Source organism: Nothobranchius furzeri, chromosome 14, assembly GCF_043380555.1.
Source record: "Nothobranchius furzeri strain GRZ-AD chromosome 14, NfurGRZ-RIMD1, whole genome shotgun sequence".
NCBI lineage: Eukaryota > Metazoa > Chordata > Actinopteri > Cyprinodontiformes > Nothobranchiidae > Nothobranchius > Nothobranchius furzeri.
The window spans coordinates 36,666,085-36,680,760 of NC_091754.1; the positions used below are offsets into that span (position 1 = coordinate 36,666,085).

The following is a 14,676-nucleotide window of genomic DNA, read 5'->3' on the forward strand; positions in this document are numbered from 1 at the left end:
TTTATTTTACAGAACCATTCCTTTATTGAGCTGACAAAACGTATTAAATACAAAGCATGAGGTAATAACAACACACATTCAGTAACAGGCTGAAGACAGTGGGAGGAGCCTTCAGTAGAGGTGATGCCTTTAATTCTGTGTGATGACAGACGCATTTACAGCTACGTACTGTAGCTGGAAGCCACCGGCTGTGACCGAAGCATCAGAGAGAAACTTCAGGGTCATCACGTTTCCTGTAACAAAGGAGACAAAAAGTGCATATTTGAGCATCCAAATTACCCAAACGTCAAGATTTATTACCAACAGCTGAGGAAATGTGGAGAATAAAAGCTTAGCTGACGTTTGGCTAGCTTAAACAGCCCCTGGAGGTTTAAATGTTCTGTCCTCACATGCTTCTAATTGTTTGAATGGTATAAATGCTGTTAAGCATTCAAACTATTAATTTCCTGTTTTTCATCATTGTTTGAATGCTGTTATTCAAACTATTGTTTTCCTGTTTTTCTTTATTGTTTGAATGCTGTTAAGCATTCAAACTATTTTCTTCTTCTTCTTCTTCTTCTTCTGCTTCCGTACACTTTTTGAACCTCTTCTTCTCCTTCAGATTTTGAGCTATTTCAACAATTTTATATCAAAACTTTCAGCTCGTTAAGCTCTTTCCGGCTATTACTTTTGGCATCTTTAAAATTTTTCGAGTTATTAAGCTTTTTCTGCGAAATTTTTCCCATTGGGTTCTCCATTGGGTTCCTTTTAACTCAGAGACTTCATTCAAAGTTTAACAAACTCACAAGACTTTCCTGTTTAACATGTTGAAGAGGCTTTTTGATGTATTTTACGGTTTTTCTAAAATCGCAGGTAGAAGTTGAGGTACGACTTGACATTTTCAGTAAAATTCACAAAAGTTATAATGGGGCAAGATAGGAGCAGTGACCCTCCCTTGCTCCATTTCTGGCGTTGTCCCGAGAGAACCGTAGGTCCGATTGAAATGAGACACACAATGGCTTACAGCTAACGGACATACCTTCGTTTTGAGCTATAATTCATGACTGTACTCCAAACATTGTGGTCATATGGTTCATTTGAGAAAAATCAAATTTAAAAAATTTCTCTCTGCACTCTAACTGAAAATTCCGCACTCTAACTTTTGAACTTCACATCTTCTGTGGACAACTCTTTACTACCCCCAGACCGTTTGGACTACCAAAACAAATTATAACTCAAAAAGTAGGAATTTTTGTCAGCTTTTCAGAATGGGTTTCATTTTATCTGTGAGTGTTACCGTTCTTTCGCTACAAGCCTCAGAAAGAGGAGAGACCCAGATTTTCCCTCATTGAAACCCATGTTAAAGGAACAGAGATTTTCTCCTCTGATCGGCTTCAGACAGCTAAAAGTTTCTCGTCATAGCTTCTAGAAAATTCATGGTAGCCACATAAAACATTGACAGATGATCATCAAAGCCTTCTGCTGCTCACGCTTTTTGAATTTTTGAATTGGGTGCAGAACTTTTTGAATGGTGATGAGAAGTTTGACAGGTCCAATTTCACTTCTGAAGGACAGATTTTAAGGCTTCTCTCATTAACAGGAGTACAGCTGCAGGCCTCCAACAGCCAGGGGAAAAGGCGGGAAAACAGTGCTGCTCTCTGATTGGTTGAGAGTGTTCAACCATTTTCTGTCCAATCAGGATCCAGCACATGACACATCAAATCGACCAGTTTGGTCTCAGGAATCTTGTATTCAATTTTAAATGCGTTATCTGTTACCATGGCAACACAAGGAACTACATATCACTTTAACCAAGTCTCATAGGAATGAATATTAAAAAGCTGAACATTGAGCCAATAACAGACTCCTGTTTTTGATCTTTTGAACTATCTGTACTTAAAACTAGAGACAAGTTCAATTTGATTGACCGTCAGAAGGTGGGAAAGTGCCCCGCTCCCACCCAGCCCCCTGATTGGTTGAGAGAGGTCAATCATCTTCTGGCTAAATGGAATTACACACCCACACATGTGAGACATCAAATCGATCGGCTAGGCCTAAGGAATCCATCCATCCATCCATCCATCCAACCAACCAACCAACCAACTCTATACACTTAAAAATTAAACTGTTAAACTAGTCCTACTCAAACAACAAGTGTTTAGACATTTTTGCTGTCCAGATTTTTAAATAATGTTCAGATTTCAGTTTTCTGCTGTTTAGGATTGTTTTCTCCGTTCTTCACTTTTTGTGCTTTATTTACATTTTGGTGCTTTTTGCTTCTAAATCTTTGAAAACATTCAGCTCATTTTAACAGTTTTGTTTAGTTTCAGCTTCAGCAATTAGTTTCTGAATTCAGCATATGATGCTAATTTCACAGTTCAGCTAATTGTAAAAATGAAACTGTTAAACTAGTCCTACTGAAATAACAGGTGTTTAGACATTTTAGCTGTCCAATTTTTTTTAAACAGTGTTCACAGATTTGAGCTTTCTGCTATTTAGGATTAGTTTTCTTGATGCTATTTAGGATTAGTTTTCTTGATTCTTCACTTACTTTTTGTGTTTTTTTTTTTGCTTCTTTGTGCTTTTTGCTTTCACATCTTTCACTACATTCAGCTCATTTGACAGTTTAGCTAAGTTTCAGCTTACTTCAGCTATTCAACAACTTCAGCAATCAGTTACCAAATTTAGCATAAACTGCTAATTTCACAGTTCAGCTAAATGTAAAGATTAAACTGTTAAACTTGGCAAACTGAAATAACAGGTGTTTACACATATAAGCTGTCCAGATTTTTATACAATGTTCACAGATTTAAGTTTTTTTTTTTGCTATTTAGCATTATTTTTTCTCTATTCTTCACTTACTTTTTGTGCTTTATTTGCTTGTTGGTGCTTTTTGCTTCTACATCTTTCAAGACATTCAGCTCATTTTGACAGTTTTACTTTGTTTCATCTTCATTTCAGCTGTTCAGCAGCTTCGGCTTACAGTTTCAGCTATCCAGCATTCAAACAGCATTTGTGCAATAAATGCAATTTTTCTAGTTATTCTAGTTCTCAGAAGTGAGCGTGTGAGGGATGAGGAGGGGTTTATGTGTTGTAGTCATACGTTAGTAAAGTTGTGTAAATGTAATACTGGGAACACCATACTGGTACTGAAGTAGCAGTACTAAACACGTACAGTGTTTTAGCCAGCCAGAACGAAACAGCAACATCACAGAGAACTAGATAACTGTGTATGATCCTTTTATTCTTCTAAAGTGGCTCTGTTGCAGCCCGAATGAGAGGTTTTACCCCATCAGGTCTGTCTGTTTGGTTTATCCCAAAAAGTCACTCAACCTCCAGAGAACTGGATTATTAAGTCAAATAGCACCCCACATCACTTGGTTCTTATAATGCTGTAAAATACCAGTTCTGCACAACAGCTCCTTAAATCAGCAGTCAGTTGAAACCAGGATTGGACGTGAACATGCCAAACAAAGACCAGAAACGTAGGTTCTAACCAGCACAGTGCTACAAACCCCGATAACAAATACAAGGAACGTATGCCCATTAGCTTACCCGTACTGATGACATCATCTGGTAGATAATCCCCGCAGAACCTGGAGAACAGATGAATAAAATTAGGATCTCATGAGAGGAAACCTCCAGGACAAGAAGAAGATGGGTTTAAATGTTCTCCGCTCTGATGTGTGACGTGAAACCACCATGCTGCTTTTGGGTTTAGTTGTCTGTGTTGAATAAAAGCAGCACTGGTTTGTTTTAGGAGTTTAGATTTAAGTGATTTATAGCTCCGTGTTTCTTTTCCTCTTGTGCAATTCAAAGCAGTTCTTAAGAACAGTCATTTAATTAGTCATGCACACGAACTGGAATAAAAGAATGTGAGTCAGCTACAAAAATAAAAAATCCTAAGACTCAGGAGCACTTGCTGCGCTCCTCCTGATCACAGCAGCATCACTCGCCTCCCAACAAAGCCCGACACGTCGTCGTAACTGTCGTACACCTCCAGGTAATCCGCCAGGCATGACGTGTCGTCCTCCACATCAAACTCCAGGAAGTGGAGGTGAATCCTCTGACCCAGACGAGCTCGGATGTGCCAGTAACAGATCAGCTCGTCTTGGTACTCCTCAGGGAATCCAGGAGACTGGATGATCTTCTGCTGCTCAGTCAGGACTCCTCCACACTCTTTAGCTGTCAGGCACGTAAGTAAATGCAGAGGTAAAGCAGAGCTAGTGGGTTTTCACTGACATTTGCACAATTGCTAACCCCTCGAAAACTAAGTCACAAACTCATGAAACCACTTCTTCCCTAAAGTCTCCAGCACGTATCAGGATTAGTACCTTCATCTTTTTGTTCATTTTTTTTATTTTTATTTATTTTGAATGAGAGATATATCCATCCATCCATCCATCCATCCATCCATTTTCTTCCCATCATCTGCAGTTGGGTCGTGGGGTATCAGCCTAAGTCAAGAGGCCCAGACTTCCCTCTCCCCAGCCTATTGGGCCAGCTCTTCCAGCGGATCTACTCTGAGCCCCTCCCGGGTGACCGAGCTTCTCACCCTATCTTTAAGGGAGAGCCCAGCCTTCATGTGAAGAAAACTCTGTTCGTTCGCTTGTATCTGTTCTTGTTCTTTCGATCACTATCTAAAGCTCGTGACCATAGGTGAGGGTAGAACGTAGACTGACCAGTAAATCAAGACTTTTGCCTTCTGACTCAGCTCTCTCTTCACCAAGACAGACCGGTACAACGCCCGCATCACTGCAGATGCAGCACCGATCTGCCTGTCGATCTCACGCTCCGTCCTTCCCTCACTCGTGAACAAGACCACAAGACCGTTTGGGGCAGGACCTCATCCCTGACCTGGAGAAGGCATTTTATCTTTTTCTGAATCAAGACCATGGTCTCGGATTTAGAGGAGCTGATTCTCATCCAAGCTGCTTCACACTCGGCTGCAAACGGCTCCAATCAAAGCCGAAGATGACTGTTCGAAAATGCCAACAGGATCCCATAATCTGCAAAAAGCAGAGACCCAATCCTCAGGCCACCAAAACGGATCCCTTCCAAATCTTGGCTCTCCATAAAGGTTATGAACAGAATCGATGACAAAGGGCAGCCTTGGTGGAGTCCCTCACCAGAAATGAGCTCGACTTACTGCCGGCAATGCGGACCGGTCATACAGGGACCTAAAAGCCCGTATCAGAGGGCCTGGTACCCTATACTCCCGGAGTACCCCCCACAGGGCCCCCCGAGGGACGCGGTCAAACGCCTTTTCCAAATCCACAAAACACATGTAGACTGGTTGGGCAAATTCCCACGCACCCTCCAGGATCCCCCTAAGGAGCTGGTCCAGTGTTCCACGGCCAGGACGAAAACCACATTGCTCCTCCTGAATCTGAGGTTCAACAATCCGATGGACCTCCTCTCCAGAATCCCTGAATAGACCTTACCAGGAAGGCTCAGGAGTGTGATCTCCCTGTAGTTGGAACACACCCTGCGGCCCCCCTTTTTAAATAAGGGGACCACCACCCTGGTCTGCCATTCTGGTGGAACTGCCCCTGTTCTCCACACAATATTGCAGAGCCGCGTCAGCAGCCCTATAACATCCAGAGCCTTAAGGACCTCCGGGTGGATTTAACCTACCCCCAGAGCCTTACCATCGAGGAGCTCTTTGACCACTTCAGTGATCTCAGTACCAGAGACTGGAGAGCTCAACTCAAAGTCCCCGAACTCTGCTTCCTCACTGGAAGACGTGTCGGTGGGATTGAGGAGGTCTTCGAAGTATTCTGCCCACCGATCGACAACTCCCCGAGTAAAGGTCAGCAGCACACCATCCCCACTATAAACAGTGTTGCTAGTGCACTGCTTTCCCCTTCTGAGGCACTGTATTAGGGACCAAAATCACCTCGAAGCTGTGCTCCATGGTCTAACTGAACCCCTCCCACGCCCGATTTTTTGCCTCCATGACTAGCCGAGCCGCATTCTGCTTGGACTGCCGGTGTTCATCAGCTGCCTCTAGAGTCCCACAGGCCAAAAAGACCTGATAGGACTCTTTCTTCAGCTTGACAGCATCCCTAAACACCGGTGTACACCAGCGGGTTCGGGGGTTGCTACCACGACAGGCACCGACGATCCTGCAGCCCAAGCTCTGGTTGGCCGTCTCAACATTGGAGGCACGGAACAGGGTCCACTCAGACTCAATGTCTCCCGCCTCTACCGTAATGTTTTGGAAGTTCTGTCGGAGGTGGGAATTGAAGCTCCTTCTGATAGGAGACTCTGCCAGACATTCCCAGCAGACCCTCACGATGCATCTGGGCCTGCCAGATCCCCCACCATCAAACCCAGCTCACCACCAGGTAGTGGTCAGTTGACAGCTCCGCCCCATTCTTCACCCGAGTGTCCAAGACATGCAGCCGCAGGTCAGAAGAAACAACAACAAAGTCGTTCATCGAACTACGGCCTAAGGTATCCTGGTGCCAAGAGCACATATGGGCACCTTTACGTCTGAACATGGTGTTCATTATGGACAATCCATCACTGGCACAGAAGTCCAATAAAAAACACCACTCGAATTCAGATCAGGGGGGACATTCCTCCCAACCACACTTCTCCAGGTCTCACTGTCGTTGCCCACGTGAGCATTAAAGTCCCCCAGCAGAACGAGAGAGTCACCGGAAGGAGTGTTTTCCAGCACCCCCTTCAAGGTCTCCAAAAAGGGTGGGTAGTCTGAACTGTAGTTTGGTGCATAAGCACAGACCACAGTCAGAACCCGTCCCCCCACACGTAGGTGGAGGGAGGCTACCCTCTCATTCACCGGGGTAAACCCCAATGTACAGGCACCAAGATGGGGGGAAACTAGTGTGCCCACCCCTGCTCGGCGCCTCTCAGTGGAAGAAACTCCAGAGTGGTAGAAAGTCCAACCCCTCTCAAGGAAACTGGTTCCAGAGCCAGAGGCATGCGTTGAGGTGAGTCCGACTATATATAGTCGGAACCTCTCAACCTCACACACCAACTCAGGCTCCTTCCCCACCAGAGAGGTGACATTAACATGTGCCAAGAGCCATTTTCTGTAGCCGAGGATCAGACCGCCAAGGTCCCCGCCCTTATCTACCACCTGTCACACACTGCACCCGACCCCTTTGGCCCCTCCCACGAGTGGTGAGCCCATGGGAAGGGGGACCCACATTTCCTCTTTGGGATGTGCCCGGCCGGGCTCCATGGTGAAAGCCCGTCCACCAGGCGCTCGCCAACGTGCCCCACCTCCAGGGCTGGCTCCAGAGGGGGGCCCCGGTGACCCACATCCGGGCGAGGGAACACGGTTTCCATTTGTTTTTCTTCATGAGGGATCTTTAGATTTATATGAGAGATGTAACAAAAATAAAATAAAAAAGGAGCAAAAGGGAGAAAAAGGTTGTTGATCTAATTTTAAACTCTACATCATATCAACTAAAGCACAGCAGTTGCGTCCTCTGAGCTAAAGCTGGGATTACATTTAGGTTTTATGAGGATTTTAAACCTATCAGCAAAAATGGCTGAACAGGAAAAGAGCGCTTGAGCTACGACCAGCAGCCAGAGGGTTGTTGGTTCAATCCCAGCCTTTCCTACTACCTTTAGGAGGACTTTCATCTTCCTGGTGAACTGAAAGTGAACTTTTTCTTAACATCTGCTCTACATGTTGGGAACTGGCATGGTGGGACTGAGGCTGTGGTTTTGAGTCAGAACAGGAACGCTGGTCCATTCTTCATCTCCTGACTCAAAACGGAAGTGCTGACAGCTGCCTGAGTGACTCGGGGTGCCTCAGACCTGATGATGCTCGGGTTGTTGACATCAGGACCCTGGCTCTTATAGTGAAACCTTAGAAACACGTTTGAAGTGTGACGAACTGAGTCCACCTCCACTCTAATCCAGACAACAGGTCATTCCATCCGAGCATTTAGAAGAATAAGAAAAACAAGAGTTTATCAGTGCTTATTAGTTAGTCACAGAGAAACGCTGCTCGGAGTCAGATTATCCACCAAGGTTATGAAAATACGCATTTATGTTGCGACGGCGTACTCGTTCACAGATCCAGATAAAAATCTGTGTTTAAATCATCTTGCTGCTGCAAACTCCTGTTTGAATTAAATTTCCCTCCAACCATCCCCCTGACCCTTAGAGCTTCAGCAGGAGAAGACAGAAAGCGTTTAGGTACCATGAGGCTTCAGGTTGTTGACATGAAGGTGTTTATTGTACTCACAGTCTGGGTTGTAGCAGTAAACATCCCATCTCTCACTTTTGTTCAGCCTGTATCCGTAGTCGATGACGCCAACTTTCCCGTAGCCACAGTTGGTGCCAGCTTTGACTATGGGGTAGCCAACCCGGCCTTTATCGAACCATCCTGCTGCGCACACGTGGAACCCTGAAAACAAGAGCAACGCCATGTTGTTGTGCTGCAGCCCAACCAGAAACACACCACTCTGCCTCTTTAAAGGGACAGGCTGCTGAAGATACTCATCAGCAAGGTTTTAGATCACAATCAGCAAAGCCCATGGACCAAAGACAGGCCTTCATTGTTGTGCTGTGATGTAGCAAACTGAGGATTTTATGACACCTGCAGGGCTGTTCAAACTCAGCTTTAAATGGTTCCCGTAGTTACAGCACAGTATCAGTTTCTGTGGACTCGGGGTTAAAATGAGAGCCTGGATTGTGTTTGCTGCAGACCTATTTGACGTGCTGCCTCCAGTTGCTCATAAGTGGCCAACTTCCCACCCTCGTACTTGCAGACGGCCTTGGCCTCCTTCAAAGTCAGCTGGTATCTTCCTTTGCGTGATTCCCGATGGTAAACTCCGGCTGCTCGTTCTGTCAAAGAAATGAAACTTCTCCTTGATCTTCAGCCACAACCATTTCTTCCCAAACCACCCAGTGCAGAGTGCACATTAGGAGAAATGAGATGGTGGATGCTTAAACCTAAACAATACATAACCACACGTTCTCATATGAAAATACCTTTTCTTTGGGTTAAAATAGCTCTGAGAGGAATTCACATGTTTACAGGCTATTTGAGTCCCAGCCTGGTTGTAAAACAGGCTGTTTGGCTCAAGCTGCTGGACTTCTGTACATCCTTTAACTCATTTTCCTTCAGGCAATGTGGGGAATAACAACCACTAACCAATCTGTCGTCACAACGTAAAGTAGAAATGACTCCATTCTGTTTAAATAAGAGATGTAAATATTTACCCAGCCATATTGAATTGTGAAATATTCCATTTTTAAAGCCCCAAGCCTGCACCTCGTTCAGCAGGAGGCCACAGGCCCAGAGGAGAGCTAAGACGTGCATCCTGCAGCCGCCTCTTACAGATGCTTCCAGCTGCTCTGTCACTCCGCTGCCTTTTATACTCAGACCGCTACCTCCCACAGAAGGAGGAGGAGGGGAGCAGTAAGCCCTGAGATAATTGACTGCAGGTCTGCACTAAAAGATGGTTTATTTACTCAAATTGTTATTGGATGTCAGAGAAGAACAAAATGAGACTAACCAGCCAAAAGCTGAAATGTTGGTCAACAGAGGTTTTTCCCCACCAATAATTTCTCCTTTTGATGTAGGAAGTTTTGGCTTAATTCTGTACAAGTTAGACAAATGTGAACATTAGTTCTAACGTTGGGCGTCTTCTGGTAAAACAGCTTAATGCCGGGTGACCCGTGGGGTTCCACATGGTTCCATCATTGGACATTTAGTGTTTTATATGTAACCTGGTATAATCTGGTGAAAGAAGGAAACTTTTTTATGTTTAAAGACACTTTTCTTCCCGCACGAGGAGACTGGTAAAACCCAGACTAGAGCAACATAGTGAGTTCTGTTTCTACGGGAGACTTGGAGCGGCTGCTCAGCCCTCCTGCAGATGAGTTACTCACCAAAAACAGGCCGGGGGGTGGGGGTGGGGGTGGGGTGACTGCAGCGCTGTGTGAGGCTGTCCAGATGTTTTCTGTCCCCCACATTTCCAGAGACAGAGGAAGCATTCACATAGTTGAACAGAACTAGGTCTTCGTGCTGCTGTCACACAAAGTGTTGCTTTTTAAACACGACACACTTTGACTGTGAAAAGTTTACTGGTCAGCAGCAGTTTACAAGTTTTCTATAAAACCACCGAGCTGAATGTTGGCTGTGATGATGTCACATGCTGCTAAAACAGAGCAGACCAGTGACTGACTGGTAAATTCTCCTGAGCTGGTTCCAGTACCTCACCCAGTTCAGCCCACACATGGAAAGTCCCGCTCAGACATTGTGACATACTGCGTTTTAGAAAACTGCATTTTAATGGAGGATTTATTTCCATGCCGGACTCATGCAGGGTTTGAGCAGTTGTCTGTGTCATTGTTACGCAAAAACACAAGATCGTTAAATCATTTATGCTGCTGACATCATGTCTGTCTCGTGGGCAGCCTTCGGGTTCTGCTCGGTTCTACATCCTTCCTAGTTCTTGCTCTTCATTTGGGTCCTTCCTGCACACATCAACCCTGAATCCTGACAAAAGAAGTATTTTTTGAAGCGCCCTTTGGTGGGATTTAGTAAAGGACAGATACAGGAAGTGAACCTGCTGAGTTCAGTACTAAACATGGTATTAAACCTCTAAACAGACTGGTTTGTAACGGAGAACCTGTTTGAGAACGGTCATTATTTCTGCTAGAATGATGCTTTGTGACATCACCACATCCAACTGGTTTCTGGAGCAGAGCTTGCTTGATTCTGGAGGATGTCACTGCCAGTAGTCAGAACCCAGCTGTAGGTCACGCCGGGACCGTTTCTGTGCTCTGTGGTGGTCAGCGCTGAGCTGTGACTCATCCCGAGTTCCTCACACAGAGACCTAGTTTCTGAAGAATGTAAACTGATAACAGCTCTGAGTCTGTGAACATGCTCCAAGGTCTACGTACTGCTCTCCATCCATCCAGACTGCAGCAGCGGTAAAACAAATCAGCTAACGTTCTTATCAGGAGACGGAGAGGTGATGTCGCCCGTTATCAGCTGAACACAAACACTTCTGAAAGTCCTTTCTGATATAAGCTAAAACTGTAATCTGTCTCTCCGTTTAATAAAGAGCAACACTAAATCAGAACAGCTCCGGCTCATGCGTCTGAACAACAAAACTGCCGTTAAACTGGGCTTTTCTTTCACAGCACAGATCACATGATTTGTCCCATTATTTTGGATGACCGTAACATGTTTTGGATCTGAATCACAGGACAGATGGAGAAGGTTTTCCTACTTTGTCATTTTACTTTAAATTCCCAAAAGCATGCACATGCTCTGTTCATGAGCAAAGAGTGATGCACAGACATGCTTCTACTACTGTCTGCAACGATTAAAGAATAAAATCGTCATCATCGTCTTCCTCCGCTTATCCGGGTCCGGGTCGCGGGGGCAGCATCCCAACTAGGGAGCTCCAGACCGTCCTCTCCCTGGCTACCTCCACCAGCTCCTCCGGCAGGACCCCAAGGCGTTCCCGGACCAGATTGGAGATGTAACCTCTCCAACGTGTCCTGGGTCGACCCGGGGGCCTCCTGCCGGCAGGACATGCCCGAAACACCTCGCCAGGGAGGTGTCCAGGAGGCATCCTGACCAGATGCCCAAACCACCTCAACTGACTCCTTTTGATCCGGAGGAGCAGCGGTTCTACTCCAAGTCCCTCCCGAATGTCCGAGCTCCTCACCCTATCTCTAAGGCTGAGCCCGGCCACCCTATGGAGGAAACTCATTTCGGCTGCTTGTATACGCGATCTCGTTCTTTCGGTCATTACCCAAAGCTCATGACCATAGGTGAGGATTGGGACGTAGATAACCGGTAAATCGAGAGCCTGGCTTTCTGGCTCAGCTCCCTCTTCACCACGACAAATCGGCTCAGCGTCCGCATCACTGCAGACGCCGAACCAATCCGCCTGTCGATCTCCCGATCCCTCCTACCCTCACTCGTGAACAAGACCCCGAGATACTTAAACTCCTCCACTTGAGGCAGGACCTCTCTCCCGACCCGGAGTTGGCAAGCCACCCTTTTCCGGTCGAGAGAATAAAAGAATAAAATCATTTTCTAATTCATTTCTAGTTTCTGAGAATTAAAGTGGACAAAAGCACAGAGATGGGATAAAATCAGCAGCATATGTGAATACTGCTGACTGAAATAGCCCTTTTATCATCATGTGTGGTGAATGTGCCAAATAAATATCAGTAGCCTATTTAAAAAGCCACAGCCATCCTCCGGCCTTTAAGTCCAACTACAGAGAATGACTTGTTATCTACAGTCGGAGCCTCAAAGCCTGCTAGAACGACCACGAACATGAGGATAAAGCTATTTGCTAGCTCATCAGATTGGTCAGGCATCTGCAGCGCATCTCGCCACTAAAGTACAAGAAGAGATGAATAATGTTCTTGGTACCAGTGTTTCCCACTCTTTCTCCTGAGGGTCGTACAACACTCGATGTTAGGATTTCTATGACAGAAATGCACGAGGCCGTTAAGTTACTGAGAACCAGCAAAGCACCAGGTATAGCTTTCTCCTTTGTTACAAAATACCTACAATCAATCACTGACCTTAGGCTACCTCCCTTCAACACAGCTGCAATAACAGTCTAGTTAAAAAAGACAGAGATCTACTGTGTAGTTCTTATCCAATCTCACTGGACTACAAACGTTATCTAAGATCCTGGCAACTAGACTTGAGAAAATTTTACCACAAATAATAACTGTGCAGACGGGTTTATGAAAGGAAGACGCTCCAGTACCGGTGTTAGAAGGCTACTGAACAGTGTTCATACAACAAATGAACGGAACACAGAAGGAGTCGTCTCTAGATGCAGAGAAAGCCTTTGACTGGTCTGGGTGTTTTTTTGTTTGCTGTGGTTTTCAAGATGGCTTCATTTCTTGGATGAAGTCATGCCACCTCAGTAGCAGTTTAACCAAGAAACAGCAATCTGAATCGTTCTCTCTGGGCAGAGGAGGTGTCGACACCTTTTCTGCCATAATTCTTAAAACACTTACCTAAAAACTTAGTATCTAGCTAATATATAGTGGCGTTTTATTAGTGAAATATGAGGAAGCCATTAGCTTTCCTGGTTTATTATTACCTTAAAAATCAAGCAGCTCCAGTGCCTCTAATAATCTAATCAGGGGTGATTACATGTATTCATTTTCTGACTAAGATTTTGATCTGCTGGTTTGTGAAGAATGAAGATTGCTGTAAAGACTCTGACTCGAGTCAGTGACTCGATGCAACCTGCTGGGTTCCTTATACAGGAAACTGTTTACTGATCGGCTTAATGAACTGACCTGTATTAGAATGTTTACTATTCAATTCAATTGAATTCAAGTTTATTTATATAACACCAAATCACGACAAGAGTCGTCTCAAGGCACTTCACATAATAAACATTCCAATTCAGGTCAGTTCATTAAGCCAGTCAGTGACTTTACAGCAATCCTCATACTAAGCAAGCATTTAGTGACAGTGGAGAGGAAAACTCCCTTTTAACAGGAAGAAACCTCCAGAGGATCCTGGCTCAGTATAAGCAGCCATCCACCATGACTCACTGGGGATGGAGAAGACAGAGCACGCACACACGCGCACACACACGCACGCACGCACACACACACACACACACACACACACACCAAGCAATGTGTCTATGGTTACATTGTGATTTCTTAGTAAATATTCTATTTGGCGAGAGATAAACTTTATTGTATTTATCCTAGTGAATCTATAATTAAACGGATAAATTAGCATTAGCACATCCAACGTCAAGGAAAGCAAAAAGTTATTATCAGGAGAGGGAGAATGTTTAAGTGGTTAGCAGCAGTGTGCTAGACGATGGCCCCCTCCATGAGGCCACCACAGCTCAGCAGAACATCATTGTAGCTTATTCTGGGGAGAAAAACACTTAGAGAAAAAAATGAAGTTAACAGCTGAAATAGCAGGAAATAATACAGTTAAAGAGCAGATTGTAGAAGAATATAGTCAAGTGTAGAAAGGGGTCAGTGTATCCTCCAGCAGTCTAAGCCTATAGCAGCATAACTACAGAGATAACTCTGGATAACCTAGCCTTTTTAGATGGAGGCATGTTGGAGGCAGGGCAAGGGAGAGCCGTCTTTACCGACTGTACACTCCACCTCCCTCTACTCCCCCACTTGTCCAGATATAGGCTAACATCAGGTTTTAACCATAGGCCCTATCAAATAAAAAATGTTTTAAGCCTAGTCTTAAAAGTAGACAAGGTGTCTGCCTCACGGACTAAAGCTGGGAGCTGGTTCCACAAGAGAGGAGCCTGATAGCTAAAAGATCTGCCTCCCGCCCTATTTTTAGATATTCTGGGAACCACCAGTAAACCTGCAGTCAGAGCGAAGTGCTCGGTTAGGAACGTATGGAACAATCAGGTCACTGATGTATGATGGAGCTTGATTATTAAGAGAGCTTTATATGTGAGAAGGAGGATCTTAAAATCTATTCTGAATTCAACAGGTAGCCAGTGTAGGGAAGCTAAAACAGGAGAGATATGATCTCTCTTTTTAATTCTCATCAGAACTCTAGCTGCAGCATTTTGGACAAGCTGAAGACTTTTAACTACATTCTGTGGACTTCCTGAGAGTAATGAATTACAGTAATCCAGTCTTGATGTAATAAATGCATGAACTAGTTTTTCAGCATCACTCCTGGAAAGGATGCTTCTAATCTTAGCAATATTC

General features: G+C 44.8%; 1 protein-coding gene across 1 annotated transcript; it reads right to left on the reverse strand.

Annotated features, from left to right (window-relative positions):
• On the reverse strand, positions 1 to 9,350 carry tnfaip6 (tumor necrosis factor, alpha-induced protein 6). Its single transcript, XM_015965749.3, has 6 exons — positions 9,190 to 9,350; positions 8,674 to 8,811; positions 8,210 to 8,371; positions 3,936 to 4,164; positions 3,535 to 3,575; positions 1 to 233 (listed from the first exon to the last, which is right to left on the reverse strand). The coding sequence occupies exons 1-6, from the start codon at positions 9,287 to 9,289 to the stop codon at positions 130 to 132; spliced, it is 774 nt and encodes a 257-aa protein (XP_015821235.1). The 5' UTR covers positions 9,290 to 9,350; the 3' UTR covers positions 1 to 129.
• Between the last annotated feature and the right edge of the window lie 5,326 nt (positions 9,351 to 14,676).

Excerpts from the sequence above, each read along its gene's own strand:
- tnfaip6 (XM_015965749.3), bottom strand. The coding sequence starts at position 9,289 with ATGCACGTCTTAGCTCTCCTCTGGGCCTGTGGCCTCCTGCTGAACGAG. Across the intron at positions 8,812-9,189 it reads TCACAATTCAATATGGCTGG|AACGAGCAGCCGGAGTTTAC; the intron begins GTAAATATTTAC and ends TTTCTTTGACAG. Across the intron at positions 234-3,534 it reads AGATGATGTCATCAGTACGG|GAAACGTGATGACCCTGAAG; the intron begins GTAAGCTAATGG and ends CCTTTGTTACAG.